The sequence below is a fragment of the Battus philenor genome, unplaced genomic scaffold, assembly GCF_028537555.1.
Source record: "Battus philenor isolate CCGP_79_NKW_IND1 unplaced genomic scaffold, ilBatPhil1.0.hap1 SCAF_34, whole genome shotgun sequence".
Classification (NCBI taxonomy): Eukaryota; Metazoa; Arthropoda; class Insecta; order Lepidoptera; family Papilionidae; genus Battus; species Battus philenor.
The window spans coordinates 410,746-438,719 of NW_027181698.1; the positions used below are offsets into that span (position 1 = coordinate 410,746).

Sequence of the window (27,974 nt, forward strand, 5' to 3'; positions counted from 1 at the left end):
TTGTTTATTATTTTGTTTTGTGTTAATTAAGGTTCTTTGACGTAAGTTATAATATAATAATGTAATGTCTTAAAGAGGGTCGACTTAGAACGTCTTGATCAAAGGTTTCAGGAAAAATAATAAGAAATAAAAGCCATTTCAATGCTCGAGTAACATTTATTATGGATTAATATATTTTAGAATACACATTATTAAACTTTCTAAACTACGAATACAATCGAACATAAACAGGAATATATTTTTTTTTTTACATTTTTGTGGACTTTTATTTTATCCATTGCATTACTTAACAATATCTTATCTAGAATTTAAATGTCACTGAATAGTGAATCAATTAACATTAATTAAACTCTGTAATTAGTATATCTCTCACATAGAACAGAATGTTATATGTAATAGTTAACAGTCTTATATAATTTGATAAAAAGAATAAATACGAAGGACGACATTGTCGGTTAGAATTCAGAGGTCGACAGTTTGAAATTTTTTTAAATTTAAATTAAGAATTTTTTCCGCTAAAAAGATGTTACGTTGAAGTTATATTCTGATTATAGATCAGGTTTATCTATTAATATTATTTTTATCTGTTATAATTTCGAAATCTTTAGATAGTCAAAGTAACAATTTACGAAATATGTGTCAGAATGTCATCCGATTATGCGTCACCGAAGTTTTAAGGATCGCTGTTGTTTGACACGTAGTAGAGCAGTGTGCCATTTGTTCCACTTAAACCTCGGGAGAGCGAAATAAAAAAAAAACGTTATTAGCTGAAAAATAAAAAAAAGGTTAAAAGGTGTTAAGTGCTTAGTAACATAAATACGGACAAACTAAAAAGAAAGACGTTTATTTTTTTTATATTATACTATTATATTAAAATAAGTAAACTTGTATAATTAACTATTGAGCATGTAAATAAATATTTGATTTATATTCTTTAAAGACATCTCTTTCATTAAAATAATTAACGTTATTTAAATTGCTATTTTAAACGGCGTGAAAATATTTTTGCCGTTTGAGCTATTTTTTTCTTGCAAAGCTATTTCTGGGGAGTAACAGAGAAACGTAATGTAGTAAAGACCTACAAATGAACTACAGATCTTTTGTAATTTTATATATTTTTATACGTTAAAATAACAACATTGAGCAAATAAAGCAAGTCGTTCCTGTTATGCAAAATTAATAATTAAAGCTAATTTCCTTTTCAGACTTCATAATGCTAAAATTCATTATCTTGTCGCATTATAATAAAAAAATATAAATAAATGAAACGTATTTTGTACATTCAATAAAAATATGTTACTAGCTGCCGCGACCAACATTTTAAATACTTTTGACACTACTATCAAAAGTAAAGCGTATTTCAGAGTGATTATTTTATTCGTTAACTTAAATATAAGACAAGATTTTGATAGTAAATCGTATAAATTTTATTTGAAATCCTGTATGGTACACGATTATTTTTCCTTGGTACAACTGCTACAATTCCGTTTACTTCTATAAGAATGGCAAAGTTTCGTTTAGATTATTTCACTTGATTTAATTTTAGTAATTTTCTTTCTAAATCAATATTTGCTTGCTTGACAAAAATAATAAAAAAATAAACGTCGACCAGTTCGAGCTGCGCTAGCGCACATAAATATGCGTTTTAACAATATATGGAAATTAGTTATTTATTTACATATAAAGACTGCATTACATATAAATGGCCACCACTGCCTTCCATAGTTGTATTTTTATCAAAAATTTCTAGAAAATTTTTAAAATGCCGAAAAATATTGGTTAAAAGTTTTATGTCTATGAGTGCTACAATAATGAAAATATGCATATATTTACTATGCATATATATCCTCTTTGCGAGTAGATTTTTTTAAATACATATATAACGGGCCAAAAATAGAGACGAGAATATTGCATAAATTTGGACTTACATTTATTTTACATTAATATCTATTGTAGTAAAAAACATATGTAGTTCTATAAGTTTACATTATTATTATAATTTATTTCGCTGATGTCTAGTTAGGTTTACCTGTGTAGAGTTTAAAGGGTGCCAGAAGGGTCAGAGAGATGTGTGGAAGGATAATCGTTGGCATAATTCTCGTTGTACTCTCGTCTTAGTCTGTTATTCACCTCAATGCAGCAAGCATTACGGTTATAAGGGAACTCATTTTCCGATCGTGAGGATTTTGTTGAGCTACTGTAAAATGAAAATTATATACCATAAATATAAAGTTCGTGATGAAAAAATATGTAAGGTATTTAAAATATTTGGTGCTGATAAATAGAATAAAAAGACAATTATTTTCAGGTCTTATGTCATCTTATATAAGCCGATAGACGCGGACTGCAAGGCGTAGTCCTCCCTCAAATTTTGCTACTATGAACGGTCTCGCAAATTTGAACTTCCGTGCAGCTTTAAACAGTGCTGACTTAAGGAAAAATAAAGAAAATTTAAAAGGCTACGTTATAATTATTCAGTTTGAAAATAGAACCAATTTAACAGTTCTTTTGTTACTATATTTTTAACGTTTTAATAATTATAGTACTATTTTTTTTTAATTGTTTGCAATTATTTACATAAATATATTATGTTTGGAAGATTATTGAGAAAGTTATACGAAAAAAATTATTTTCTTTAGTGGCAGAATTTTTTTTTCCATAATTATTTAATTGGTTCAAAAGCTAAAATAATAATTTATTTTTAAATTATTATTAACTTACTTTAGTTAAATATAAAAAAATATAATAATTACCTGTAAAATACCACAGAATTGTTTTTGCGATCTGGGAAAAAACATCACTGTATTAATTACATCGAAAATATCACACTGAACTTTAAATGCTAAATACTAATAATAAAAAATGACTGCTCATTTGTGGTCTTCATAATTAAACACACAATACACTAAATGGGCCATAGAAAGGGCTATGTTAGGGATTTATTTACGAGACTGAATCAGGGAAGAGGAGATCCGTAGACGATAGAAATTAGTTAACGAAGTTATAGTGTAACGGTAAGTTAAACTGGTAATGGGTAGACCAAATAGAACATAGAATAAATGGCCACTAAGATTGTAATGTTTTGGAATAAAGACCACGGATCCACCATCAAGGTGGTCATTGTCGGAAGATGTTGAAATGACCTGTGACTGAAAAAATGATATTACCGATGAATAACATAGTTGATTAAAATTCAAGTTCCAGTTTAGTGGATACTAGTGCCCAGTTAATATATTTTATTTTTGATTCGTGTGAAAAATACAAAAGAAAATAAAGAAATAAGCTGCCAGGCGTCCGCTTCGCGTGTCTCACACTGCTTTTGGTGGACGTAATTAATAAAATCTAAAAAAATAATTAATAATAAAAACATAATCTCTAACATAAACCATTTGTAAAAAAATTTGTGAGAGCATAAAAAAAAAACTTTTTTATACATTCATAAAAATTCCTTTTTGGTAAAATTTAGTAAAATTCATACTTAGCTGATATAAACTAAGATATCGAAATGTTTCCAGAAAATTTAAAATTTTTAAGTCTTGTGGTTTTAAAGATATCGTGATGAGTCAGTATAAAGGTGAAAATATCTCTACTATAGAGCCTCAGTGCAGCTTCCGAGCATACTACCTAGTATATGCAGGACGGCCTTTTAATGTGATCTCTCTTATTCGATCTAAATCTTGGAATCTCCAGAAATAGCATACCTGTGGTTTAGCCTACCTTGGTAAAAATATTAATCTGTCGTAAAAAGGTATTAAAATGATTGACTTACCATTTTTCTTGTGGCAATACACGATAAAGAACGTTATTATGAGAGACAACGTCGCAATCATAAGCACCCCTGCTATCATAGGCGCCACGTTAGCAGATTCTGGAACAGAAGCTAATCCGATTTCAGTTCTCTACGAATATCTAAACATATATAATCGTGATATATTTTAAGTCTTACCATGTACCAACATAGTTACGATATAATTAGTGATTCCTTTGTCGTTTTCCACGTAAAGCTTATAATTTCCTTCATCGACCGGGGTAACATCTTCAACAATTAAAGTATATAAATAACAACCGTCCAGTAACTGTTTTTCGGTTGCTTCATATCGATCTAAAACAATACACCATTCTTAATTGTACACGTAAATTCAAAAAGAATTTTAGGCTGTGTAGACTTTTTTTTATTAATTCTCATTTTGTATCGCTAGTGTTTTATTTACAATATTTTTTCGCTTAAACGCAGATAGTTGGGAGAGGGTTGCCGCTATTTGATACGGATGTTTCTTTTCCTAGCTACGACGCACGACAGCGTTTTATCACTATTTACAATTTTTTTTATACAATTTTCTCTTATGGGTAAATACAGCTAAAATTTATACATATTTACAATACAATTTGGAAGTTTTACTCATTTATACATTAGTTGGTACATTATTTTATTTCAAGTCGTTGTCCAAGCGCCACAGACCGTTAAATGCCTTGAGGTTTTTTTTTATATGGCCGCCGCTATAAGGGGCTTCTCGCTCCCCTATCTTGTGAAAGGACAGGGTCATTTGTTTTCGCTTATTAAATTTTTTCACATTTTATTTTATTTCCACACTCTATATCCTTTCATCTTAAGTTCTTCCATTCTTTTTTTTACTTTCCACATTTCGTCTGTCTTACCCTTTCATTCCATTTCCTATTCCGTTCTTCCGTCACCTAATTTAATAGTTTCATAATTTTTTTTATTTTAAAAAATTTTGTTTACCTTGAGGTTTAGGACAATGCCGGGCCAACCGATCAAAAGATTCCGCCCTAGATTTTTTCTTGAGGAGGTCCGGTAATTTGAATGGAAGGGCTGTGTAGACTATGAGATAATAACTTACCATATGCCGAAGGCACGTCAAAACGCAATTTGTCTCTAACCCAATACGCAGCTTTCGGTGGTGGTTCAGCACAGATCGTCGTTTTTAACAGAGTCATATTACTTTTCCATCCGTGAACAATTTCTACGTCCTTCGTAGCAGGCGGTCCAGAGACATTCAACGTTATGACCTTTGACCGGTGGCTTCTACGAGCGTACAATAAATTAGTTAGGTCTATCAAAAAAAATAATGTACAATCAAACCAGTTTTTTTTTCGTAAATTAGTTGTAAAAATAATAATTAAAAAAAAGTACATGTTAAAGGATATATAACAACTACAAGAAATATATGTTAAACAACTTATGCAGAGATGGTACAAGAGGCGGACCTTTGGATGGAGATGAGACACATGAAGGAAAGGGCAATTTAGGGCGTATTTAATAAAGAAAAAAACAAATCACATATTTTAAGTATAGTATACATTTTACATTTACATACATGTTAACATGCACAAGATGCGTATAAATGTATGCGTTATACTTGGTATAGGTTTTACATTTATACGAATAAGTAATCGTTTTTTTTTGAGCAGTTTTAGCCCAGCGATAGAGGTAAAACCCAATGTATACAATATGACACCGTTTTTTAATCTTTATAACAGTGGCGCCGTGTACTCGCGCAGTCGACGCGAACACAGTACCAACCGTTTAAACGCGGCACTAAACGGCCCCGCCGCGTGCGACGGAGCTGGCTAGCGGACCGCAGTAGGCGCTCGATCGCGGCACGCGAAACAGCTGGAATTTGTCTATGCGCACACCCAGTCCGCGTCGTGCGTCATAAGTTTTACCTAGTTCTCACCTTATTTACTTTACTTATAACAAGTTTTCGTTTCATATCTTTTATTTTCATTACTAAATCTACACCTTTTTTAATTATTTACAACTTAGTTTTATAATGACATTATCATCCAAAATTCGTACAATCTCCTTATTTACGATACCGGTGAACTATCTATTTCGTTTTTGTAAATTTTCATTGTTCACGTTGATTTAATATCCTTATTTAGTTCATATATTTTTATTAAAAAAATATAATAAAACGAGGTGTACGCGTTTACGACTTATGTATTTAATTATTCACATTTTTAATTACGAAAAGACAGTTTTCATACCTCACACTATTCTGACTAATAATAAAAATTACAAAAAAAGTTTTCTTCGAAAATCTGCCCGGCCACGTAGCTAATAATTTGCTAGATTTTCACGGGGACTGAAAGTGTTTTTTATTAATCTATCGAATACAGACAGACAGATACATTCATTTTTATACGAATAGATAATATTTATAGCGAAATTTGTACATATCTATGGCTAATTTTATACCTGCTGCTGTTTGATATAAATAAAAAGAAGTAACAACTAGAAACATCTGTTAACTACTTGACCCTTCACATTTTTTACAATGTAAGAAAAAAAATGTTAATAACTTACCTTTCCTTTGTTCCAATTAGGTTTTTGACGATACACACGTATGACCCACGATGAGAGTACGTCACGTTGCAGAGTGAGAGATGTGCTTCAGACGCTATTATGTAACCATCTAAGCACATATTGGTATCCATTGTTCTGGGACTGGAAGCACACTTTATTTATTAATGGACACATAACGTTTTTATCTATATTATTTCAGCTGTAGGAAATACATCGACCTCAATTCGGTTAATGATATTCCTTTGATTTTGGCGAACTGTGTGACTTCTCCTTTTTATCCATATTAGTTTAAATTACTTTTCCTTTACCATTTTTCTTCAATTACAAATAAAAAATCATAGTAATGGCCTTACTTAATGACATTACAAAGTTATTCTGAGTGCATGCAAATGTAATAAAGTTCCAAAAGATATCGTAGACCTTTATATCTTAGTTTTAAATCTAAATTAAAAGTATATTATTAATTCAATCTCATTATTTGAACCCATCAAAGAGTAATTGTTAAGTTTCTGACCGGTTTTCTTGGAAGTTCAGTATCCCGTATTATCTGGTGATGACTTACACAGGAGTGACCTTTTTTAAAAATAATTCAGGATTTAAAAGTGCGAGTGAAATTTAATTTGATTTAATACTTTTTATAGCTCACGCTACAAAATATACATATATACATAGGTACACCATATTAAAGAAAAAAATACAATGGGCGGTCTTAATACACGAGGCAGTTTATACCAGGCAGTGGCGTACCTAGGGGGGGGGCGGTGGGTGCGGTCCGCACCGGGCGGCACTTACTTTGGGGCGGCATTTTTTAAATTTACTTATAGTTGTAAAAAGCAACATATTCATTTCATATTTATTTTCTTTCTTGAATAATAAATAAAAATTCTGTTCCCAACATTGTAATTTTGTTAAGAATTTTTTTAACAATTTCAATCAGTGTCGGTAGTTGCGAAAGAAGCTTCTCAAAATTGAAGTTGATAAAAAATTATCTTCGTTCTACAATGAGTCAATTAAGACCAAAAACTCTTGCAATATTACCAATAGAACAAGAAATTACAAATAATTTTAATTTTGAGAGCATTATACACGATTTTTCTAGTATGAAAGCTAGAAAGAAGAGTAGATATTATATAAATATGTTTACGAGTGCATACACATATGTCTAAAAAAATTACTCTGTGTATTAATTAATATTGATTAAATAACTTAATAATTTATTTATGTGTAATAATTTATAAAAAACCACTATTTGATTGACTTATAATAGAAGGGGCGGCAAACTGGAGATCGCCCCGGGCGGCAAAAGTTCTTGGTACACCACTGATACCAGGCAACATAATATGGAAATAGTACATGTATAAATAACGAAGGTGTTTATTCATTTGAATTTTAAAGGTAAAAGAGTTTTATTTGCTTCAAGTAAAATTGGCAGTTGAATAGTGAACTGTTGCTTGCAGCGTTTAAAACTTACCAATGATACCATTGATAGGACGGTGTTGGATTCCCGTTCGCTATGCATTCAAAAGTTGTTTGCGAGTAGAGATCTACGTCGAGGCGAAGCTCCGGACCAACCCAAATTACACGAGGTGGGTCTGAAACAGCACGAAAACAAAATAAATATGTTTTTGAAAAAAAAAATTAAAACTTTAATAAATACTTACATTTAACGTCGATGTCAGTTTTCACCGATTCGGATGTACCCAAACCGTTTTTGGCTTGACATCCGTATATACCTATAAACGATATTAAAGTTTAATTTATAATATAAAAAACATACAATTTTTTTAACTTAGTATTCTACCTGAATGCTTTCTCATCACAGGCACTATCAAGAGCTGAGAGCCATTGGACATTATTTCTTGTCCATCTTTCGTCCACCATACACTTGGTGCGGGATTGCCATCGGCCTTACATTCTAACGACAAAGTGCTAATACCTTCCTCTAGATTCGCAAGGACTTTTTTTTCTGCCCCAATTACGGAGACTAAAGGGACATCTGAAAAAAATTTATTAATGATAATACTCGTACATAATAATACATTAAAATAAATATTACCACCCGAAATTTATAAATTAGCTAAATAAACTAAAAGCACCTTTTACCGCGGTATCTAAAGTCCGAATTATTTTTTTATTTAACATTTGATAACGATACGTATCTTATTGACATAAAAATAAGTCTATTAAAATGATAATAAATGCTGTAATAATATTGCTATATAAAAAGCCGCCATATGTGAAAGTTCCCGCGGACGTCGTCACAACGCTTTACCTTTTGTTCGTCTCGCCCACTCGTCTCGCTCACTCGCACGGCGTGCACGATACGCGCTCTTGCTTGCTCTTGGCAGGTAGCCAAGACGCAGCACGTGCGCCCGCGGCCGTTGGAGTTCTGGAGAGTCGGATTTGAGCCATGGTTCGATCCGCAACCGCGCGTAGGCGAATTATTCATTTTCCGCGCACAAAATGTTTTAATAATTAAATAAACGTTTTCCGACATCACACTGGCTCCCAACCCGTGGCCTACGCGCTATTTATCGACGAAATCGCGTACTCAACCGTTCGCCATCTTAGCGTCGTAGAAGAATCCCATCGAAAATTTAACAATTGTGCGTTATCGGAGTGAATTTCGTCAGTGATTTGCATCTGTTGTTTGCGATGCCACGTTGCAAGGCTCCAGGCGTCCGTAACAACGTCGAGGATGAGGACTCGGACTAGTTCATGACCGAGGGGCAGCTATCGTCGTTCATGGCGGCGTTCACCAAGGCTCAAGCGGAGTCAAACCGCCAGCTAATCGAGAGTCTTTTGCTGCGATCGCCGGCCTTCACCACAGGAGCGCCCTCGCCATCACCATCACCATCGTCGTCTTCGGCTCATCCGTTTCCGTCGGGAAACTTCGCCGGTTGCACGGCTCGTTTCAATGGCGCCTTACGCGACTCTGACACTCTGGAAGCATTTATCGACGCGATTGTGATATAACAAGAATGTATAAACATCGCGGACGATCATGCACTTCGTGGTTTACCGATGCTACTCGAAGGAGAGGCAGCCGTATGGTTCCGAGGTGTAAAAGCATCGATAGCGTCGTGGGAGGACGCGCTATGTACGGAGAGTCCCAACCCCCGAGACATCTTCGCTTCTGAGTAAGGAGACCGGGAGCAATCGGAAGTATTCATCGGTCGTTTACGCGCCTCGGTCGCCAAACTGCCGTATGCATTGGACGAAAGAATTCATTTAGACATGGTTTATGGTCTCTTAAATAAGCGTATTCGGAAGCGATTAACACGAGAAAGTGTACAAAGCGTTGACGAGTTGGTCTCAAAGGCGCGCTACATAGAAGATTCGCTGATGGAGGGCTCATCGGTCGCGCAGTCCCGCGCGCCGTCAGATCAGCGAGCAGGGAGTGCGCGCACGCGCGCGCGTGCGCGTGCGACGTGCAACGCACGCGCCGCCGCCGTCGCTGTACCTGCTGTGGTAAGCGCAGCGAACGCGCCGAATCGAGGTAAACGGTTTTGTGTTTATTACAAGAAGAGTGGACATGATCGCGATGAGTGCTCAAGGCTTAAATCTAAAAGTGATCCGCATACAGTTTCGTGTTACAGTTGTGGTATGAAAGGTGTTATTCGTGCTAATTGTGTTAACTGTAATACAAAAAATACGGACATTAAGGATTCGTTCTTTTCGTGCGATTTTATGTCAACAAATAGGCATTTATATTCTAAAACCGATGCATCGCAATGTCAAGCCCATGTTTCTTTTGATTGTAATACTGTTTTTATATTCTGTTTGTAATGTATATGATGTGCCTGATGCGCGGTCAGTGGATTACTCGCGTACCGAGCGCTTGCGTCCGGATGTTTGTACCAAAGGCCGTTCAATTATGGACATAGAGATTTTCGGCTATCGCGGTACCGGTCTATTAGACACGGCGGCTAAACGTAGTGTTGCCGGATCCATGCTGTACTCCTTGTTGCTTGAGTTAGGGCAGCCGATGCGTAGCAGCGTCATGACTGTGAAACTCGCTGACGGTGTAGTGCGTGACGTGACAGTCAGACTGGTGGACGTTGTGGTGATGCTCGCGGGCGCATCAATACCTATCACTTTTATTATTTTTCCAGATGCAGTTAACAATGAAACATTGCTAGGCATTGATTTTCTACGGAAAGCTGGTTTGGTTATTGATATTTTTAACGAAACGTGGTTCACAGCTGATCAACCTCAGGTCATTCACCCCTTGCGTTGTGAGAAATCACGTAACTTCATCGGGTGCGCCTCTGCCGACATGTTGCGTTCGGACGAGGGTATGATGCTGTCACCACCTGAAAGAGCAAGCCTTGCGCAGACATTGCAGGAATACGAGGACATTTTCCGAGAAGGGGGAGGACCGACGTCGTTCGCTGAACACCGCATTGACACCGGCACCCACCCGCCGATCGCCGTCCCGCCGTACCGCCTGACGCCTGCGAAAAAAGAAGTTATGGAGGCTGAAATTAATAAGATGCTGACGGAGGGTGTCATCGAAGAGTGTGAGTCTCCGTGGGCAGCACCAGCGCTGTTGGTACCTAAAAAGAATGGATCCTACAGATTTTGTGTGGATTTTCGCAAATTGAATTCCATCACGAAGGTCGACTCCTATCCGCTTCCGGTGATCGACGATCTACTGCAGTATACTGGCAAAAGCTGTTTCATGAGTACCGTCGACCTCAAGGCAGGTTACTGGCAGGTTGCTGTCAAGGAAGAGGATCGCGACAAGACCGCCTTCGTGTCACCATTTGGCGTTTTCAGATTCAAGCGTATGCCTTTTGGCTTGCGCAACGCTCCAGCGACGTTCCAGCGCCTGATTGACAGGTTTCGTTCGGGGTTTGCTTTGCAAGGCGTGACTAATTTAGGTTACATAGATGACCTCATCGTGATCTCTGAAAACTTTGCTCAGCATCTACAGGATCTTCGAGCTGTTTTCGATCGCCTTCGTATCTTCAGCCTGTGCGCCAATCGAGCTAAATGCGTGTTTGCTAGAGAAAGCGTTAAGTATCTAGGTCACGTGATTTCGTCTCAAGGGCTGTCGCCTGACCCTGACAAAATCAGCGCCATCGTCGATATGAACGAGCCGACGAATGTAAAGCACTTGAAATCCTTCTTACAGACGTGCTCGTGGTTCCGCAAGTTCGTGCCGAACTTCGCAAAGGTTGCGCAACCATTGACTATGCTAACGAAGAAAGATCAGTCTTGGTTGTGGGGCGATGCTCAAGTCACCGCGTTCTTGGAACTTAAGAAATCACTTACCTCTCCTCCAATCCTCATCCAGCCAGATTATAGTCTTCCTTTTGTGCTTAGGACTGACTCGAGCAGCTATGCTTTAGGTGCAGCTCTCTTGCAGGGGGAGTCGCCGCGCGAAGAGTGTCCGATCGCGTACGCCAGCCGCCTTCTGACTTCGGCGGAACGAAACTACTCAACCACCGAGCGTGAAGCTCTTGCAGTTGTGTGGGCAGTCGAGAAGTTCCGCGGCTACATCGATGGCCATCCCGTGCGCGTCGCCAGCGACCACCAGCCCCTGAAGTGGTTACTAACCTTGAAGTCTCCTGCAGGTAGATTGGTCCGTTTGGCTATGAAGTTGCAGTCTTTCGATCTCCAAGTGGACTACACCCCAGGAAAGGCAAACGTCATCGCAGATTCGCTCAGTCGACCGCCATGCGTTAAGGAGGCTCGAGATGCTTGTGGCGTCTGTACGGTGGTGGTTGAAACGCCACGATGGGAGGCAACCGCTCTTCGTGAAGATCAGCTCGCAGATCCTGAAATCGCGAAGATTATCCTGGGCCTGGAGGGAAAGGAAAAAGTGGAGATTGGTAGGTGGACAGATAGAGGACAGACAGATATGTCAAAGGGGATACTTTACCGATATACAGAAGCAGAAACCGAAGAACCGCAGCTTGTTGTGCAGTCAACCGTCGGAAGCAAGTGATGGTTGAATGTCACGACGCTGCAACAGCTGGTCACGGTGGTGTTGATAGGACTTTGCATCGTATTTCCCAGCGGTTCTATTTTCCTGGAATGCGTCGTTTTGTAGCGGAGAATCTCAAGTCTTGTACTGAATGTCAGCGTTACAAGCCTTCGAATGAGAAGCCTTCAGGCTTGTTGCAGACTTCAGTACCCGCACAGCGCTTCGAAGTTGTAGCAGTAGATTTGTTCGGTCCACCTCTTAAGGGTCCCAAGGGTGAACGTTGGGTCCTTATTGTCGAAGACACCGCCAGTAAGTGGGTAGAGCTGTTTGCGCTTACTGAAGCTACTGCTGAAGCTTGTGCTAAGATCTTGATAGAGGAGGTTTTCCTTCGTTTTGGCGTTCCTAGACGATTAATTTCTGACAATGGTGTCCAATTCGTCGCCGATGTTATGCAGAAAGCCATGTTTGTTTTGGGTGTTAAGCAGAATCTGGTGCCCCTGTATCATCCAGAAGCGAATCCTGTGGAGAGGAAGAACAGGGACCTTAAGGTGCAAATGGCTATCCTCGTGGAAAATCACCATCAAAAATAGCCTGAAGCTCTGCCATTTATTCGTTTCGCTTTAAACACATCGTTGACAAAAGCAACCCAACAGACTCCTGCATACCTGACTTTTGCTCGCGAACTTCGCTCAACAATTGCAGCTCAGACGGACTTGCGTGCAGTTGTCGAAGCAAAGAACTACGTGCCACAAATCACACCTTATCTGCTAAGACTCGCAGATACTCTCCAGTCCAGCAAAGAAAGTTAGCCCAACTACGTACCTGTTAGCGTTTCCTAATAAGTCCAACATTACCATTGGGAAGTATCATGTCTCTGACTTAAGACGCTATCATTCGCGAGAGGGTGAATACACTGAGATTCCTGTGCCTGTGGCTCCAAAACGTCCTCGCGGCCGACCGCGAAAGCTTGTGTCGGTTTGACCAGTTGTGAGGTCACTAGTCCTGGTCAAAAGGGGGAGTATGTAATAATATTGCTATATAAAAAGCCGCCATATGCCTTTTGTTCGTCTCGCCCACTCGTCTCGCTCACTCGCACGGCGTGCACGATACGCGCTCTTGCTTGCTCTTGGCAGGTAGCCAAGACGCGCAGCACGTGCGCCCGCGGCCGTTGGAGTTCTAGAGAGTCGGATTTGAGCCATGGTTCGATGCGCAACGCGTAGGCGAATTATTCATTTTCCGCGCACAAATTGTTTTAATAATTAGATAAACGTTTTTCCACATCACAATGCCCTAGACCTGTGAAGTCTTTGAAAAAGTCTCAACGTGTCTATATACTTACTTAAAATAAAACAAATTTACATAATTTAAGCTCACACGTTGAATTTTAAAGAATTAAACTTCACAAACGACTATATAAGTATTTCGCATTGTGATCAACTTTAAAATAATATACGCAAACGATACTAGAATGCAGTTAAATTTCAGTTATACGCTGGGTAGTTGTACGCCGGGCCAAGATGGAGTCCCAATCAAATACATGTATTCTATTGTAAAAATGTATACATTGCTCACGAGAAGATTTACCAACTCTAAAAATTTATGTTGTTTTTAACCTATGGGTAAAGCATTGTTAACCAACAGTCAATTTTTAAATTTGTTTTTATTTTGCTTCTGAAAAATACTTTATGATTTAAAATATAAATAATATGACTAATGATAATATAACTACGAATGATAGTAAAATTTAAATAGGGTGTCCGGTGGCAGAATTCGAATTTTAACTTCAAATTAGGCAAAAACAACGTTTATTAAATATTTATTTTAGTAAGAATTAAAAATAACGATTATGCGTATATTATTTATTTAAAATTATATTGTCTAAATGCTGAGGAGTACGTCGAGAACACTCTTTAAATCTGGTCTTGGTATATCGTGCCATTCGCTTCAAAAGTGATCTTGGGATACCAGATATTTTCGTATTCCAATTCACTGTCAAAAAGTGTTGTGCAACATTCCTCGGTACAAGTTCATACAATATCTTATAAAGACCTGAATTAGTAAATTATAAAATTTTATACATCGATAGTTAAATTGATTTTGTATACCGCGGTAATAAGTCTTGTCTTTTATTGTTGTACTAATAGAAATTTGATTTTTTACCATGAATACGTACAAGGTCATAACACATACATATTTTGATTCGCCTGCTTTTTACTAAATTTCGGAACGAGAGAAAATAATATTCAATATATATTCTCATCGTCATATCAGCCGGTAGATGCCCACTATAGGCCTCAAAGTTCGCCACAATGATAGGCCTAGCGCTGCCCGCACCCAGCGACTTATTGCGACCTTTAACTATTTGGTTTACCTAGTGGGGTGCCTATTCATGCCGCGCCTATCACCTAGCGGTCGCCAATAGAGGACCTTCCGGTCCAAACGGCAATCGGTTGCATGAAAGATATACATCGTCCAAGTCCCGTGCTTTTATTACAACTGAAGTTTTTTTTTGGACAAATGAATATTTTTCGAATACAAAATCTGTAAATACAAAATTTAATGCATAAGTTATCTAGATTAAAAAAGATAATTAAAAAATTATGTTGACTATGGTTATTAGATTCAGATTTCGTAAGTAATAAAAATGTACTTTTAACTCACAGGTTACATCTAACAAAGCGTAGGCATTCCGATAATGAGGCACAGGGTATGAGGGATGGTAGGCACGGCAAGCCAGTTGTTTTCCGTAGCCAAATCTCGTAGCCCCAATCTCCAGAATCGAGCGAGTAGTCCACACATCTGGTTTCTCTATTTCCGATGTATTTGTTTGACTAAGCGGTGTCAAGCGTCCCGAATCTAAATGAACCAAATCCACAATTAAAAGGAACTAAGTAAGAAAAGGACCAATATTTAGCCACTTCCGCACATGCAGTGGCAGTCGTGCAACAAAGTGCCCCGTCCGCCAGCCCGCTAATAAATGCGCATGCGGCAAACATTGGGAATTACACAACTACCACCTCAACAAGTGTTTTACCCCTCCACGGGGCATCTTCAGGAGTTATGTTACACCGATTAGTGCCAAACACAGAGTTTATGATTTTTTTTCCCATTCCATTTCCATTAAATATTTAAAAGGAACTGTTTACTGAACATCTGATTGCGCTATTGTAGTATGCAAAAACATATACAACACGAGCACACGCTGGAATTCCATGTGAAATTCAAAACATATTTATTCAAGTAGGTATTTTCACACAGTTTTGAATCGTTAATAATTTTTAACATTAGAAAAATGTCAGTGAAGTCAATCCGTAAGTAATCTAGCACTTGCTTGGAATGCTGACCAGTTAAGAAGAGCGGGACAGAAATCCAGTAGTTGATTTTTAAATAAAATTTAACTGTTTTTTTTAATCGTTTGTAGGTGAAGCATCTGACCTTTGTCTCGCTTGGTGTTAAGAGATGACGAAGTCTACGACAGTATATGCTTGCTTAAAAAAAACTATTTACTTTTTTATTGAAGACTTCTAAGTTATAATTGGCTGGAAGTAATGACGCCGATTGTTTCACTCCTTGGCTGTTCGCAATATAAAATTGTGGCAGCCAAACGCTTAGCGCGGGTGGAAGGGATTTCAACCTTGTACGGACGTCGTGAATCCATGCGTTTCGCAGTCCGATGGAAGAAAGGAGATGAAACAGAATACTAATCAAGTGGTAACTTTTTACCGATGCCAAGGTTTGAAGTTTAGTTTTAGGTATCCATTATCTTACAAACCCTGCTAATGATTCGACAGAATAAGTTCCACATATTTCGATTAAATAAGAACTGTAAAATGCTATAATAATATTTATTTAATAATATGGTTTTAATATTATGTTCCAAATTAAGAAAAGTAAGGTTTAAACTTAAGACATACTTTATTATTTATGAATACTTTCAAACCTATGATGGATTTGTTAACTTTTTAAAGACAAAATTAAGACTTTACGTGTTTATTTATATTTCTTATATTTACCATCTGCCTGTCCTTCCTTGATATGATTTTAAATAATGGCGCGTAAATAGTATTGTATAAAAATGTTATGCGAAGCAACCATCACCATGTACCAATTTCTTTATAAATGTCTTTTACAAAATTGTTTAATAAACATTGCGATTTTCTGAAGAGCAAGTCTTCGAACTTCATCGGTTCATGTGCGAATTTCTTAATTTGTGATGTTTCTCGTTTTTCTTTTTCTCTTTGCTCTATTACAATGTATATATAAGAATTTGTTAAGTATTATGAGAATGTCAATGCAGAAAGCGCATTATTATTAAATATTTACCTAGATACCATTCGACGTGAGCAGGTGGGTTTCCATATCTGACCTCACAGACGACCGTAGCTCTTGCTCCAGCTGACATCATAATTTTCTGGTTTGGTTCAACCAGGGTTCCGTTGAAGAGAATCCTCGGTGACTCTGGTTTAGCTCGTACAACTAGAGCTGCCGGAGGACTTGAGAGCGCATCCTAAAATAGATTACTAATTAATCTTTTAAACCTTACACATCAGTTAGATATTTTAGTATAGCATTGTGTATTTTTTTTGTATTTGAAATAGGTATATGTAATTTTTTTATAATAATATTAATTTGAGAGAGCATGCTCGTAGTAAATCCTTTTTTTAATTAAAACACAAGTTACATATTGTATATTATGTTCATTTTTCGAGTGTAGAGAATATATACGTACAAATGTGAATGTTTTTTAATATATTTTTACAGAAAGCATTATTAAGGGTTCTTCGTTTTTTTAATTCCTATACTATATATTAAAAATGTAATATGTTTCTATTTACTATAGACTAAAAATAAATAAACGTTTTTGATAATAGTAAATTTCTCTTTTAAACACAATTACAACGTTTTGTTATTATTATCTTTAGTTTATGATATTGGAATAAACATAAATATTTCTCATATTTTATTTTTAATGGCGAGCGACAACTACCATAAACGTCTTTAAAATTGCACATACGGGATTTACAATTAAATGATGAGAATAAATATATAGAATATTCTTATAATATTGTTAATTTTGGAGTCTTTTTAAAATCAATAGGCAGTTTTATTTAAAATGTAATTCGATATTTTAATAAAATTCCTTAATTTCGTTAATTGCACAAGTGTATAATGAGAATAAATATAAAATATTATAATATTGTTTACATTTATAACCTGCATGTCGAAGTTGCTGGGAGTTACTTGGCATTGCCAATTGCCATTGTCCATGTGTAGCTTGGCACCACGAATCAGAATAGTGCAGTCGCCATTCATTTTTGTACGAGGGGTCGCCCATTCGTACTTGCCTCGATGCATACCTACAGGCTAAAAATAAAAGTTAAAAAACTGTTTTATTTTAGAGAAATGAGTGTACTTCATCTAGTTCTTCGAGTAATAAGGTGTCCTTCATCCATTATCATCATCGTTACAGCCGTAGCCGTACTTTTTATTGCTGTAAAGCGTGTTAGTTATTTATTTTCATAATAACACCAAAATCTATGAAGCTCATTGAAAATTATTTCCATTGTTTGATGAATGGAATACGGTCCTTTAAACGTTGGGACCAGTTATTAATAACACACACTCTAATATTTAATGGAATCAGGCGTTACCTTGCGAAAAGAAAAGGACCAATATTTAGTCATATATTAATGACATTTGAATCAAGGAAGTCAAATGATTGAAGGGAGTGGCTAAATATTGGGCCTTTTCTTACTTAACACACACTCTTTTTGGGAAAATTCTTTACTGCCAATGGATTGTTTCAGAGATTTCAAATTATTATCCAACTTAGAGACGCCATACTGTCTAAAACTTATAATTCATCAAATTAAGAATGGGAGTGGATGAAAGCGCTCTTGAGCACTCTTTCTTCAATGAAAGAGTGTTGTTATAATTCTGTTTTATTGATGCAGAAAATTGAAAATTAAATTCCATATAAAATAATAAATATTCTTTAATAAATTATTCTTTCACCGCGTGGAATAACTAAAGATCAAGAACAACATATATCACAACAAACTCCTTACAATAATCGGATCAAGCTACCAAATACGAAGCGGGGTAGCATGAATTGTCTGCGAAGTTTAATCGGAGTTGAACGTTTACTCTCCAGTTTGATATCTCAGCTAATTGGCTATTTAGTTAATAACCTGGGGATAAGTGATGTTAATAATACCACAGCTAATTAATATATTTACTTCATCAAATTGAGTAGCTGTTGGCTAGCAGATTAGGATTTGTCATTATTGATATGGGTTCAAATTACCGGTGTATACATTTAAACATAAAAGTTAATGTCGATTCTTAATTATAATTGATTTATTCTATTAACTACTAAATATATAACAATTGACTTATGTGGTTATTTATTATTTTTATTTATTTATTAGCAAAAGATATATGTTCTTGTCAGGTAGTCATCTATTATTATAATGACAGTCCTTATAATAATTATGCTTGTTGAATTTTATAGTTATTTATAAAATTGTGTTTCTAATATTTATTAGTAAATAAACAAATATATAAATAAATGTTTAAATATACCTGCTGAGTCAGCAAAATTATGTATTAAAAATGTTTACTAAAATAATAATATTTTTAAAAATGTTTCTAATAATATTAGAAGATTTTTACCAAAGTTTATTTTATTTATTTATTTAACAGTTTATTGTACACAATAAAAACACTAAAGTAACAATACAAATATAACTGACACAACAGGCACTACTTATTTCTAACCAGAAATTTCTTCCAGTAGGCCTACGGAAGGAGATTTATAAAAAGTAAGGCAGACACAACGTGCACAATAATTAAATTGAAATATTTACAATAGAAACGACTTTTGACCATAATTACATACTTAACATGAACATAAATGTATACTTACATAAATAAGCATAATAAATAATATATATACATAATATAAGCATAAATACATATATAACATATATAACTAAAAATATTATATATACTAGACAACTAGCGATAAATAGTGCTCTTTGACTCGCTTTTTAAATACAGGTAATGATGGACAATCACGTACTTCGTAGGGGAGAGCGTTCCATAATCTTGCGGCATGGACAGTGAAGGAATAGGAAAAGAAATCAGAGTGTTGGGTGGGGATGGCCAGTGACGACCTTACGTTCGAACGACAAGGTTTGTCCTGGGCCCGGGAGAAGTGGAAGAGGTTACGGAGATAAGAAGGAGCAGAGGGATTGTATAGGATGTTATAGAGAGTAGAAAGAACATGAGCGTTCCTGCGGTGACGAATTGGAAGCCACTTGAGTTGCGATCGGAACTGGGAAATATGATCGTACTTAGGTAAACCGAAAATAAATCTAATACATACATTTTGGAGACGCTCTAGTTTGTTTAGAAGCTCCTCAGTGGCATCCAGGTAGCACGCGTCAGCGTAGTCAAGAATGGGGAAAAGGTGAGTCTGTACGAGGGAGATCTTGGTTTTCAGAGGTAAAAAGTTCTGGAGACATTTGAGCGAGTGAAGTGAAAAATGTAATTTTTTGCTGACCTCATTGACGTGCGGGAGCCAAGACAAATTGGAATCGATGATTACCCCAAGATTCTTTGCAGATTTGCTAAAAGGTATAATAACGCCATCGTAAAGCAATGGACGGATAGCAGTGACAGCGCCAAGACGCTTATACATATATGCGCTCCCAATAAGCAAAGCCTGTGACTTTTTCGGGTTTACTACTAGTCCGAATGACTTAGCCCAAGTAGAGATCCGCTCCAGATCGGCATTGATAAGAGCAATAGCATCATCAAGATCAGAGATTTTAAAATGCCGATAGATCTGCAAGTCGTCTGCATAAAGATGGAAGTTAGACAAAATTACAGTGGTGACTGTGTTTATAAAAACGGAAAACAGGAGTGGTGACAGTACACCACCCTGCAGCACACCCGCACCGAGATCGCACCAGTCTGAGGAGACATCATCAGAGTGGATCCGCTGAAAACGACCACGAAGGTAAGACTCAAACCACACCAAAGCAAGAGGAGAGACGTTAAGAGAGCGAAGAATAGCGAGAAGGACATCAAAGTCTACAGAATTGAAAGCGCTGCTAAAGTCGAGTAATGTTAATATCGTCAGAGACTTCTCCTCCATTGCAAGACGTATATCATCATATGTTCTCATTTATAAAATTAATTGATTAGAAAAAGTTACCGAGAATTTTGATAGAAAATAAAAAGATAGCGTGCAATATGTCGTGAAACAATTATTTCATTTAGGAAAGATGGTTGCATTACAAATGTAAAATAAAGACGTAAAATAATAATGATAAAAACAGAGTTATTACACACAATAATTATAGTGACATATCTAGTGGAAGTATACACAAAACCAAAAAAATAATACTAATTAATAATATAGATACAGATATATTTTTTTCTTAGATATCCCGAACGTAATGGTATTCGTATATGTGTATGTTTTGTTTTTGCACATGCAAGCAGACCTACTCAGACAGAACCGCGGAAGTGACGCGGTTTTTCATAGGCCCGTGATGTTCAGTGCGCATGGTCGTATCAAATTAATTAAATACATACTCATATATGATATTATATGTATATATACAGATATATATATATATATATATATATATATATATATATATATATATATATATATATATATATATATATATATATATATATATTTACACATATGTATTAGGCGTTGAAATCAGTTCCAATCTAAGTACGTAAGTGATGGAGCATTGAGTTGGTTTTAAAGAGTTAGTATCTTATTACAAGACGTTTGTAACACTTTATCAATTTATTTAACACACGAACAAATTTTTATTAGCGCTTGAGTGCGAGCAAAAAGGACGTGCATTCGTCGTAGGACTCTGGGGCGCAATGTGCTCTGCGACCGAGTGAAAGCGGGCAATAGAACAAAGGCGCAAAAAAAATAAAAGAAACAAAAGTAACAAAAGGTCTGCGCCCGCGTCACCGGTGCGTGCATGTGCTCGCTGCACTAATTCGGCACACTAAGTTCGCCCGTCGGCTACGCTCGCCCACAAAATCTTACACCTATTATTCATTCAGACATCACATCAGTATATATACGACTCCCACAGTACTCCCCCGCTGAGACCGAAGGTACGTCCCGATCTGGTTTTCCTTACTGGAACGGTTTCTTCTGTCAAAGTGGGGTTGATATTTTTAGGAACGGAATTGGCTAAAGTCGGAGTCTGCTCGGTTCTGGTTTGTGTAGTTGCGCTGGCGGCTGCGGTTGTGGTTGCGGTTGTAGTTGCGGTTGCGGTTTTGGTTGCGGTTGCGGTTGCGTTTGTGGTTGCGGTTGCGGTTGCGGTCCTCCCGGGCGAAGTCCTCGTCTTCGCTCGCGCTCACTCCGCTCTGTACGGAGGCGCGCATTTCGGCCTCCAACCTGTTGAGAGCCACGGTTTCGGCCACTTGCGCCGCGGGACCCTCGTGCTTTCTGAACAGGTTCCCACAGTTTGCACAAGTTTTATGTTTATTAATAAAAAGTTTGTTTATTGTTTTTATAAATATTTTGGGCGGTTTTATATCTAAAAACGTATGTCTAAGCTCTGTTGACAATGAATATGTTAAACACTAACATTAATAGTATAGCACAATGGCGTTATTACATAAATTGTTAACATTAATGTATTCATGATGAAGCAATTATGCCTGGACGGTTAAAGATTGACTGCTTCGTAGCTTTTCAGCTCGAGATTCTTAGGGAAATATGCAAAATTCTTCAAAGAGAATTTTCTCAGTATTCTGTTACATGAAAGCTCTGAAATATAATTAACTGCATTTTAACGACAATGTATTTTTACATCACTGTGAACGATCAATAACAAGTTTCCGACAAAAATAAAAATTACTTTAGATTGTTACGTCTTAAGATAGGGATCTAATTAAAATAACATTTTACCCAAAAGGTGTAATATTTCATCATATTTCCGTACTTCATCAGAGCTGAAGACTGACTGTCACTAATCCTGGTTATAGTCAACTGGATTATGATTTAGTTTTAGACAGTAAGGCTTGCTCTTAACGCTACGAAAATTCGAAGTCCCTAAAGCAATCCGTACGAGTGCCAGTAAGGAATTTACACATAGAAAGGGAGCAAGCTGCCAATGGACACCAATAGTTTTATATTAAACTAACATAATGTAATGCTGAAAAATATTATGTAAAATAAAAAAAATGTATTTGATTTTTATGACAAGACTGAGCACATGTTTTATTTGTGACCTAAACAGTAAATGCTCAAATTAATAAAAACAGCTTAAATTTTATAAACAAAATGATTCTTTTATGCATATTGAATTAGTATCGCAAAAGATTTAAAGACATTTTTAACCATAACCTTCTCTGTAGAGAGTAGTCGTAACATCCCACAATAGCTCGTCTTAACAAAGTGAACGACTTAATAAGGAATCCGTTATGACTGAAAAGAGCGAGTTCATTGCCCAAAGAGACTTGAAATGAATGGATATTAAAAGTTACCTTTTTTCGTTGACTTTCTGTTTCGTCTCGTTATTATCGATAAGTTTTTATTTCACGTTTCTCTATGCACTGTAACCTTTACTCGGATTAAAAAACTTTCAGTGGGATATCGATTTAAGTACTTTATTTTTGGCGTAAATTCTCATTATTGTATAAATTTATATTATGATTTCCGGGTGCAATGAGTTGTAAAAAGAAGCCGGGCTTGGTACAAGGAACTGACGACCTAGTTTCAGAAGGACTGCTTGCAATCAATCGGTGCCCACCATCAGCGTTAAGACTCCTGTCCCTTTTCCAATTGTCTAATTGACAATGATTCTGCCAATGCTGCTTTGCAAGCCCCTTGAAATGAACCGGTGTTCGCTTTTGATAAGCATAAATCTTTCAGCAGGTTGTAGAGATTTCGCTGTTATAATAGTTGGCACAAAAGTAATACCATGATGTGAACGTGACATAATTTTTACTAGTGGGCACAAATATCTGCTTTGACATTTATCAAGTAGATATATAGAGAATTAGTTGTCAATAAACGATGGAGTATATAATATATATTTATAAAGTTAGTTTTGCACCACCTGTTACCTCTCGCTTACTATTTCCACCGCATAAAAATTCACAAAAACCTAATTATTTCGTTGACAACGACCTAGTTTAAGTACTTGTTGACATTATTTGTGTGATTAAGAAAGGGACTAATAATATAGCCACTTCCGCTATGCAGCAGTAGTCGTGCAATGAAGTGCACCGCTTGCCAGCCCGCTGATAAATGCGCGTGCGGTAAACAATGCGAAACACAACTACCACCGTTAATTCACTCTACACGTGTTTTACCACTCCACGTTGCATCCTCAGGAGTAATGTTACACCGACCAGTGTCAAACACCGAGTCAATTATTTGTGTGACGTTTAAATATATTTGTCTCCTAGAGAACAATAAATTATTGTACATTGTATCGCCCGAATGATATGGCAAATTAATGAATGGAGAAACAATTGAATTTAGTTATGCCGGTGGTAAGAATAAAATTATTTTTAAAATAATTTTTAGTGAATCTAAAATACGAAGAGTTCAAAAAGTATATTCTTTAAGAATATAGAATTTAACTTTACATTAAATCATGCATCAAGAAGAGGATAGAATGTTTCCGATAATTGTACATACAATAGCCCACAGATGAATGGTTCACAGAGAATGTATTACATGTAACCCACGCAGGAATGCTTTATCAGGCAGCGTGTACCACAGGCGGTGTACGCATGAACAGTCCATCGGATGGTATGGACGTTAGTTCATGGTAGAATGACCTATTAAAATTAGCAACCACTTAAAAAATTGCTTTGGGTGAGCATATAATTTGATTATCGCAGTGATAATCTTGTTTACTTAGCTATAGGCAGCGTACACACTCGCGCACTAGGATAAAATATAATGCAGGGATGATCGACACGCGGGTCGCTTGCGGCAGGTTAAACATGTTCATGTGACCCCACGAGCATTTCTATAATGAATTTATTTTATCGACTTTGCTTCTTTAATATATTATTCTAAAATTAATTATAATAAAAGGGTTATACGTAATAAATCAAAATAATTAATCGAAAATGACACCCGATCAAAACTGAATGATGTACTATTAGATTACTAGGTACATGTAACTTCTTCATCAATTTGGGCTGACATTGATCAGGTTGTACCAAAAAAAAGCAGTACAAAAATTTCAAGTAAATTTCTTTTTTTTTCTATTTTTAATTTATATTAAAATGTATGTATTTTAATTTAATATTCCTTATTGTACACATTGGGAAACCTCTTCTTACCGAATCGGAAATAATGTATATTTTGTCAGCTTGGTGTGCTACCGTAACAAGGTTCATCTGATGTATAAAAAGCTCATTTAGTATTTTATTAAAAATACCAGACTTAATAAAAGATGGAATCTGATAAAACATTCGACATGAATTCCAACCCTGGAAAATAAAATCTACTAAATTCTGCAGTAAGAAATATAAAGTTTAAGTGTACGGTTTTACAAACAGAAACAAATAGTATCAACGTCAAATGTATCTATTAAAGTGTTAACAAATAATACTGAAAACTAGAGAAACAAAAGTTTTTATGTGTGGATTCACAAATACCTTGTTTAAGAGTAACTCTTATAAAAACAGTAATAATAAGAATACTCTTGTGTAGTAGTGCCGAACCAGATATTATGTAGTCAACTTATAAAGTGCATCTAAAGAAAACAATAAAATAACCATATTACTGTGAAATAGATTTGTTAATTGATAATAGAGCTTTGAAATGAATTTCTCTAATACGGTGTTATGGAAGTCTGTAAAAATAATCACAAAACAAGCAGAAGCGCAGTTTGTTGTAGACTATATATTTATATATATATATATATATATATATATATATATATATATATATATATATATTTATAAATATGTATATCAAAACGTATTAAAAACCTTATTACTTATATTTTAAGTTGAAATATGTTATTACAAGCAGACTCACTTTGTTTCCTACTTCTATTTACTTCTAAATTATACTTTTTATGAATGAGAGAATGAAAAACGACTACACTAAAACATCGCAATTAAAAGTACATGCACTATAGAAACAAAAGCCTCCGTCTCTTTCAATCCGGTAATATCAAACGATATCGAACCTATTTACTTAGAACGATATTTAGATTAAAAACCTTCTGCGCACTTTCGTTCAAATTCATTGAATCTGTAAATGCTAAAAATGCATGTAACTTTAGATAAAAAAGAGGAGATAGGAAGAGAATAAACCTTTTTCCAGAGACGGAGGTTAGGTTGTAATTCGCTTTATGCAGTCATGGTTATGCTCGAGATTTCTCCGCGAGATCGGATTAGGAGGAGATCTGTACGAAAGAAATGAAATGACATAGCCCAGCGGGTTGGCAAACTGAAGTGGTAGTGGATAAACCTCATATTGCTCCGAGTTGTTAGCCTCTAGGAATGTAAAGTTCTGAAGTGGAGAGCCTGTACGGGCAAGCGCAGCTACGGTTGTCTACCCAACGTTTACAAGGTGGACAGACCACCTTCACAAAGTCGAAAGACTATCGATGCAAACCGCTTCCAACTAGATTTTGTAGCCTTCGATGTCATAGTTTTTGATAACAATTTAAATCGATGTATCTTAAATTATTTTATGAAGAAAAGAGATATATACTTTATTTTGTGTCTGTAGATTTGACTAAATTCATCTCTCTAATAGAATCAAGCGTTACCTCACGGAAGTCTATGCTAACTTAGAAAGGAACTAATATCTAGCTACTTCCACTATGCAGCAGTAATCATGCAATCCAGTGCACCGCCCGCCAGCCCGCTGATAAATGCGCGTGCGGTAAACAATGCGAAACACAACTACCACCGTTAATCTACTCTGCGCGTGTTTCACCACGGGGCATCTTCAAGAGATGTTAGATCGACCAATGCCAAACACCGAGTCAACACATTTCATATTAATTTTAAACGGCAAGCGCTGTTTGGCTATTTGAACTCTATAAACAAATATTATGGTAGATGTAGAATTCTACTCAAAACTGTCTGTAATAAAATGGTTTGCACAGTAAAATGATAGGTCAATATCAGTTCTCTGACTGCGGGAGTATTTGCTAACCGGCAACTACGAAGATAAAGAAACAGTTAACGGACAACCTCCTTGATATCGAAGCGCCTTCATAACTTGCTATCGTTTAAGCAATTTAATAAAGTTTTGAACAATTTTCAATTAATTAAGAAAAGGACCAATATTTAGCCACTTCCGCACATGCAGTGGTAGTCGTGCAATAAAGTGCACCGCCCGCCAGCCCGCTGATAAATGCGTATGCGGCAAACAATGCGAATCACACAACCGCCACCGCCAAATTACTGAACACGTGTTTCACACCTCCACGGGGCATCTTCAGGAGTTATGTTACACCGATAAGTGCCAAACACAGAGTGAGCTCAGTCCGTCACCGCTTCTTATTTATATGCCACCTCCACCTCCATAACAGAAAGTAGAAACAGAAGGTAGAAATTTTAACATTCGTTATAAGGAGAATCGATTTGAATTTAATTCAAGCTGATCCTTCAGGTTTTTTATTCTCAAAAGATATTAGTTGCCTTCTAATAGATAATTAAAGATATAATGTCTTTTCTTACAAGAAGAAGTTTTCTATTTGGCACAGAATTTTAGTAGTAATGTGATTATATTTTCAATGTAATGCTTTATGGAAAACCATATTTTTGGTGTGATACACGTGTATGTTTTGACAGGGGTATTATCTACTTATGGTTTGCGAAAAATCATTTAAGTCCTTGATATTTTTCTGTTTTTATCTGCATAAGGAACTTCCCTTATGTGTTAACGAAAACTTTGAAAAATTTTGCTTTAGACGAGCCGTTATTTACGAGGTTTGCGTTCAGCAACACATTAGACGACACAAATACATTCATATATAGTATAAATATTTCACAATGGTAAAAATATGATAAAAATGGTGATAAAGAATTATTACAAAACTTGTACAGTCACCAACGAAATTTTAAATTAATTTTATATTAAGAAAAGAAGTTTTTTACCTTATTGTTTCTTTGCCACGAGCATACTCCTCTTTTATTAGATACGCGGCATCTCAGCAATGCGTTTTCATCCGGATTTACTTCTGTATACGAAGGTACTTCTAGGAACTGCTGTAAAGCAACTGAAAGAAAATTAAAATTATGTATAAATATGAATACATATTATATTTTCCTTTTACATTTCTAGCGTTACGTTATTAAAATATGCTCCGTCAACAGTCGCTAGTCTATAAAAATAATTTAATGGATCAATAGTACCTAATAGAATTGCTATTACTTCTTAAGTATATCAATGTATTTCCTATAATTACCGAAGTCGTCGAATAACGAATCATGTTGCAGCACAAAACCAACCTATGCCACACGTTGGCTAGAATGTGCTAATTACTAGCTGCTATTTTTTATAGTTATTTATTTACCATTTTGAAGCTTTTACACCTACAACCAATCATACTTACCTATGCACTGACTCATGGCCATTATTTAGGGGATATTGCTGGAAAGATAAGACTTAAAATTTTTTTGTAATGTTGCTTTCGTTGAGTAGTCTGATTTTAAAAAATTCCA

General features: G+C 35.9%; 1 protein-coding gene and 1 long non-coding RNA gene across 2 annotated transcripts; both read right to left on the minus strand.

Annotated features, from left to right (window-relative positions):
* Positions 1 to 2,121: 2,121 nt before the first annotated feature.
* LOC137927585 (uncharacterized) lies at positions 2,122 to 4,020 on the minus strand. Its single transcript, XR_011107775.1, has 4 exons — positions 3,947 to 4,020; positions 3,770 to 3,868; positions 2,754 to 2,784; positions 2,122 to 2,197 (listed from the first exon to the last, which is right to left on the minus strand). It is a non-coding gene; the product is annotated as an uncharacterized lncRNA (long non-coding RNA).
* Positions 4,021 to 4,092: 72 nt separating this feature from the next.
* On the minus strand, positions 4,093 to 27,887 carry LOC137927568 (irregular chiasm C-roughest protein-like). Its single transcript, XM_068771344.1, has 10 exons — positions 27,866 to 27,887; positions 27,408 to 27,529; positions 17,478 to 17,627; positions 16,587 to 16,770; positions 14,925 to 15,119; positions 8,130 to 8,324; positions 7,990 to 8,061; positions 7,800 to 7,920; positions 6,329 to 6,469; positions 4,093 to 4,102 (listed from the first exon to the last, which is right to left on the minus strand). Exons 1-10 carry the CDS (start codon positions 27,885 to 27,887, stop codon positions 4,093 to 4,095), a joined length of 1,212 nt encoding a protein of 403 aa, XP_068627445.1.
* Between the last annotated feature and the right edge of the window lie 87 nt (positions 27,888 to 27,974).

Coding starts and splice junctions, on each gene's coding strand:
- LOC137927568 (XM_068771344.1), bottom strand. CDS start 27,887: ATGGCCATGAGTCAGTGCATAG. Junction 17,628..27,407: donor CGTGGCAAAGAAACAATAAG/GTAAAAAACTTC, acceptor TTTTATTTTTAG/CCTGTAGGTATGCATCGAGG. Junction 16,771..17,477: donor CCAGCAACTTCGACATGCAG/GTTATAAATGTA, acceptor AATCTATTTTAG/GATGCGCTCTCAAGTCCTCC.